Raw genomic sequence first — 3,951 nt, 5'->3', positions numbered from 1 at the left:
AACCAATGAAACCACAGCTTTAATAGATAACTAAGAATTAAGAGGAATATTTCTTTTGTGGTAGTATTTTTACTCTAAAATGTGGCCATAAGTGAGACCTATGTATATAAATACCTTTTGTGAGCAACTTGATGGCAGAAACCCAAAAGCATTTTAGATACATCTTAACCTAGTTTTTTCTTAAACTGGCTTATGCAGACACGAGGGTCAGTAGTTATACCTAACCATTTTTTAAAAGTATTATTTTCATTTCAATAATACAAAAAGCTTATCTTGATCACCTGAATTACTAGCTCATAACTAAACACTGGATTATTTCAGTGCCTAGGGTTGCAATGTGTTGTTTACAGTGGCATCAAGTAGGAACTGACAACCTAAAATAGTGGTAGTATTGTTCATACCAGTCCATAAACATACTTGGTTGGGGTCCTTAGGTTCTCATTTAAGAAACATTAGCCTCAACTTTTACAAGTATGCTTATCTACAAATGAAATTCATAACCCTTTGAAAAGTCTAACTTTCATAACATAACTAACTTCAATTATTTAATTACCCCGCCCCCCCAAAAAACCTAAAGCCCCTTATAAAAATGTATCAATTTTATTTCAATATCTACTTTCATTTTTAAATTAAAGCTGTTGGATAATTTCTGTAATTTAGAATTCATTATCAGGATGAGGAAAATATTAATGAGCTATTAAATAGTGATAGGAAGTAAAATTTTGGACCATGCACTTAACTTATGAAATATGACTTACTCTTTTAGAAAGTTCCTTGAAAACAAAATTGAAATTTTAATTTTCACCGTGAACTTGTTTGATCAAAAATTATAGAACATCACTACATGAGTTCAAAAAATGGAATAAAAATTAAGAGGTATCTACAAAATCAGCAAATTATCAGATAAGACATTTTAACTACTTCACATTTCTTAGCACGAGTAAGAATAAACTGGTTCCAAAGTACTACAAGGGTTAGCATTTTTACTGCAAGCTTTAAATCACAGTGTTACTCTATTCAACAAGTCATCTCTAGGTAAATGGCAGTGTTCATAAGTACAAAAACTGTTAGTAGGTGGTACTCTATACAGTCAAGATGAATTTTTTATAAAATTAGATTTTAAAAAGGCAGAATGTCTGATAATTACCAGTCTCTCAAAGGCTAGAATGAGGAAAATGTAGAAAATGAAGTACTCACTGATTAATAATAATTGCTTTGAGAAAGCCAGAAATGATTCTAAGATATAAGCAATAATGACAAAAGATATAATTAATATGCTGTATCTCTTTTTAAGCCAAAACATACTTTTCACCTCAGGACAGTTCTCATTTTTACATTCTTAGTTTCCTTTGTCCAGAACAGGACCCTTTTTGAGCCAGTATTTGAGTAGAGTTCATAATCTAAAGTCATTTTTTCTCCACAGGATGTATTAAGCTGCAAAATGGCAAATGACTAAGTCAGTTAGAAAGCATTTTTGGCATAATAAATAACTGTCAATAGACTTCTATACAGAAGCCTTAAAGCTGCTGCAGTAGCGGTCAGAACTAACATGATTCTTCCATATGCTCAGGCTTCATTTATTAAATACTATCATAAATCCAGATAAGAAACCTTACAGGGTCCTTCCAAAGCTGCATAATTTCCCAAAAGAGTCTCCTCTGGTTGCAGAGCCGGTTCATTCCTTCAATCCTTTTTCAGTCGTTTAGCTTTTGCAATATTTTCTTGGCGTTTTTGTTTTTTCTTTTGCTCCTTTTCCCTGGCCTCAATCATCTTGGCCAGTTTCCAGGACAGTACAGCACTTGCTAGAAACAATGGCGTAAGGGCCAAAATAACGGTTGTAAGGAAGCCATATGGATCCTTTGCAGCCCATTCCACAACATACTCAGCCCAAGCTTTTATGTCAAACATCTTTGTAACGGTGTTAGGAAAAGGGGACTGGAAGGAGAGAACAAGAGAAAAGAATATGTAGTTAGTCAAATTTTGAAAAAGTTACATTATACAATCAGTTAACTCAGAATTCCATTATCACTCATTAGTTATTTGTTTTTTAAAAGTACTAATTAGTAATATTTTAATAGACGAATATCTCCAGTTAAGAAAGAATAATTCAACTAGGACAACCAGAAAACTGACACTTAAAAGATGTGAAGGTATAGAAAATAAAAGTAAAATCCATGAGGAATCTGTCATAAAGGCTATGCATTCTCACATGCTGCCTATACTCAAGATAAACTTTATTTAGCAGCAAACTTTTATAAGAATCTTTAGTTTTATATACTCATTCCAGGAAAGAACTAAGTGCCATTTGTTTTTGTTGTGTTTTTTTACATAGCCTTAGTACTATTAAGTATTAATTAACAAAAATACAAATCATCAACTTTGGTGTTTGAAAAAGACAAGCCAGAGTACAAGAAATGCTTGGAGTAGGAGAGGTAATGGAGGAATAAAAAGAAGCTGCAATACTATCCATTCATATGTAAAAAGATATAAGCAAAATGTGACGTGCTATTTTATGCCCTCTTTCAGCTTTGAGGACTCCTACTTGAAGACATAATTTAATCAATGAGAATATATTTAATAATGGGAAAATTAACCATGACAGGTGCCATGGATTTTGTTCCCTTTTGAGTTGATAAGGGAGGGCCATCTGGCAAATGAGGAGAGTGTGGATTTGAGTGTCATTTTTTATTGTGCCCTAGAGGCTTTTCTACCTTTCACATTTGTGTCAACCTCTATTCAAAATAGAGAATTAGAATACCTTGGTAGGAATGGGTATATATATATATACAGTCACTTACAATTTCAGCTGGAATTTAAAAAATTATCTACCTTATGCTTGAGTTGTGATCTCTAACTTTGTCCTGGATTAGTGAGCCAATTACAATTTCAGAAGGATGACCTCTGGTTGGCTGTCTTCTTCTTTAGCTCTACTACACACTTCTGAGAGACGGTTAAAATTCTATATGCTGGGTGGGTTGAAAGAATAAAAAACAAGCTTTAAATCACAACTTTCAGGATAATTATAATACAATTTTAAATGAAAAATTTCTAAATACTAGATATGCAACCTATAAATGACACCTAAAATTGCCTGACACGTTATAAACATCTAATATCAATTTCTTTCTTCCTAATTAGAAAGAAATAATTACAACTGCAAATGCCCTATACGAAAATCCTAATTACTGGAGGGCATGTATTTTACTAAATAACTTATTTCAACAATACAATTATGAATTTTGTAATTCAGTGACATAAAACGATGTTAGCTCACTGATGTTATAGCATATCCATTCCTAGATATTGGACTTTTTATACTAAATATGCCATCGACTATTTACTTATAGGATTAGGTACATAATTACAAAATCAAACACCTCACCTTACGCTTTAAAGTTTTTTCTCTCTCCCCATTACACGATTCGTATTCTCCATAGAAGAATCAGAAAAGATAACCAAAACAAAAATCACGCACAATCCCATCACCTCAAGAAAACTATTACCACTGGTTTTAATTATGGCCTACGATTTCTTCATGTTTTGTGCTGAACACACATTCAAGTGCCTAAGACTTGTTCCATATCCCAGCTCACCTTCCCACCCCCACAGTCGGACCAAGGCTCCACAGAGAACCGCCTGTTTCAACTCCAGCCCAGCAATGAATTAACTTATGCAAAACGCGGAGCTAAAGGAACTTTGCCATAAAGAATAAAGCAGGAGTGAAGGGCCTGGTTTATGGCGAAGTTGTCCCATTAACACACAGACAGGGGTGCCAGTCCACAGGCCACGCACCTCCCGGGGCCTCCCACACTGTCAGGAATAAATGTCTCTTTCTGCTTCCGTTACGGGTTCACGGGCTGGTCTCCGGCCAGAGCCGCGCCCGACGCTACGCGGACGGCGCTTCACCGCCTCCGCGCTTGCACCTCTTCCTTGGGGCTCCCTCTCGCTCTT

At 35.0% G+C, this 3,951-nt stretch overlaps 1 protein-coding gene across 3 annotated transcripts; it reads right to left on the bottom strand.

Moving 5' to 3' along the window:
• SMIM15 (small integral membrane protein 15) lies at positions 1–3,945 on the bottom strand. Of its 3 annotated transcripts, XR_001513638.1 has the most exons (4): positions 3,793–3,945; positions 2,830–2,966; positions 1,617–1,935; positions 1–1,434 (listed from the first exon to the last, which is right to left on the bottom strand). XR_001513638.1 is itself a non-coding variant. In XM_006762430.2 (3 exons), the coding sequence occupies exon 3, from the start codon at positions 1,906–1,908 to the stop codon at positions 1,684–1,686; it is 225 nt and encodes a 74-aa protein (XP_006762493.1). In that variant the 5' UTR covers positions 1,909–1,935; positions 2,830–2,966; positions 3,793–3,945; the 3' UTR covers positions 2–1,683. The 3 variants fall into 3 exon arrangements, 2 of the variants coding, with proteins under 2 accessions (XP_006762493.1, XP_015418562.1); XM_006762430.2 differs by having other exon boundaries at positions 2–1,935; XM_015563076.1 differs by lacking the exon at positions 3,793–3,945 and adding an exon at positions 3,383–3,758 and having other exon boundaries at positions 2–1,935.
• Between the last annotated feature and the right edge of the window lie 6 nt (positions 3,946–3,951).

Source organism: Myotis davidii, unplaced genomic scaffold, assembly GCF_000327345.1.
Source record: "Myotis davidii unplaced genomic scaffold, ASM32734v1 scaffold135, whole genome shotgun sequence".
Lineage (NCBI taxonomy): Eukaryota > Metazoa > Chordata > Mammalia > Chiroptera > Vespertilionidae > Myotis > Myotis davidii.
Note: the sequence above shows the minus strand (reverse complement) of the source record. Positions and strands in the feature narration are given on the sequence as shown.

Coding starts and splice junctions, on each gene's coding strand:
- SMIM15 (XM_006762430.2), bottom strand. CDS start 1,908: ATGTTTGACATAAAAGCTTGGGCTGAGTATGTTGTGGAATGGGCTGCA.